At 43.1% G+C, this 1,543-nt stretch overlaps 1 protein-coding gene across 1 annotated transcript; it reads right to left on the bottom strand.

Moving 5' to 3' along the window:
* Window positions 1-168: 168 nt before the first annotated feature.
* Window positions 169-631, bottom strand: PHALS_02526 (uncharacterized protein; the record flags this gene model as incomplete). Its single annotated transcript, XM_024716923.1, has 3 exons — window positions 169-231; window positions 294-314; window positions 566-631. The coding sequence occupies 3 exons, from the start codon at window positions 629-631 to the stop codon at window positions 169-171; spliced, it is 150 nt and encodes a 49-aa protein (XP_024582473.1).
* Between the last annotated feature and the right edge of the window lie 912 nt (window positions 632-1,543).

Below are 1,543 nucleotides of genomic sequence, written 5' to 3'. Positions count from 1 at the left end.
CAGTAGTGGTTGCTTGTATCTCTAGCTTGATGAGACCGTAGCAGTAATTTGGTAACTGTATTATTGCTTCACCATAAAGGAACGTCTCCATGAAAATATGGTAAGTGCAAGAACAAGGACAAATCAAAACACGAAGAGAAACAAAGTTCGGAATAAAAGTATTCATGTCTAACCGCAGCAATCCAACAGCATACTGCAGGCCGACAAAGGATATTTCACGTCGTGGATGTCCTACCGCAACATCAAACAGAATGGTCCTAACATAGAATAAATTTCTTTTGGTGAACTCTTACTTCTGCCGGACGCCTCGAACTCTACAATACGACAATGCGAGCGATGATAAGATATTGACAAAGATTATAGCCGAATTGTAGCATGATACATACCAAATCATCAAGTGCATGCACATGACATGTTGTACATCAAACATATAGCAAAGCTCAGAAGTACCAAAGCAGATACCATAAATATATATTCTGAATAGTCCTGGGTTGACAAATCTCTAAGGAGAGGGTTGTGAAACACATCCTCGCTGTATGAGCATTGATTGTTATCGATGAAGTACTGTGCTTGAGTTGACAGTCACGCATACACACAGAGCCTCCTCTGCGCGTGGTGCACAGCACCCCATTGCATCTTGTAGTATCTGGCGCTAATTTGACAACGGGATATGAGTAAAACTATATTTTTCTTGACAAACGACAAGTCTGTTCTCTACGCGCATAATAAGATTTTATCTTTTGTTTGTATCGAGAGTATGTTAAATCATAGACGACCCGAGGACCTGAAGCAAAATCTCTCTCATGGAGGTGTTCATCACTCATGTGAATGCGCTGGTAAGACACTTCCAACAACGTCTTCACAAAAATGACTCTAGGGAGTAATCGACTGCAGCCGTGAAGCCGCGTATTCTGAGTCTCTTGAGTGTATGGATAGAAAAAATCTCTGAGGAACAGAGTTTGATAGGCCATAAATTTGGTCATAAATTTGGCCATGCTTCAGAGAGAGCAGCAGTGCGTGGCGATACCAATCCTCAATCGCGGGCACCGCATGAATCGGCTCATAGATCCTTATCCTCTATAAAAGTATGATTGTCACTCGAGAGCTGCTAAAATAGTAACTGTTGCACGTATTGGCGCGCCAACCGGCCTTCTGTCCACGATCGAAATTCTCGTCTACCCTATAAGAAAAATAACAATTGACGGACTCTGTCCAAGAGTTAAGAGCTTTTTTTGGCCGAGCTGACGGCAAACCGTCCTTAGCAAACGGTTGCGATTACCTACCTTCATGGAAGGCCTCGATCAGTCGAAGCTTGCATCGCGATCTTCTACGTCTACCTAGTTTCTAATCAGGATGTGGTGGATTGTGTATCAAATGCGGAGCGCCGCGTTTGTTGTCATGAGGGTCGACTAAAGTGGGGGGGTGAAGGCTATACAAGCACACCATATATGATAAGCTCCAGCCAAACTAAGTAAAAAGGCATTCTATGTTGTTGCATACGCTACATCTTCGGAAGTATTGAATTGTAGAGCCATCTGTACCC

This window comes from Plasmopara halstedii (assembly GCF_900000015.1).
Source record: "Plasmopara halstedii genome assembly, contig: Scaffold_2033, whole genome shotgun sequence".
In the NCBI taxonomy this organism is placed as follows: Eukaryota; Oomycota; class Peronosporomycetes; order Peronosporales; family Peronosporaceae; genus Plasmopara; species Plasmopara halstedii.
This window is presented reverse-complemented; position numbering and strand designations above follow the sequence as displayed.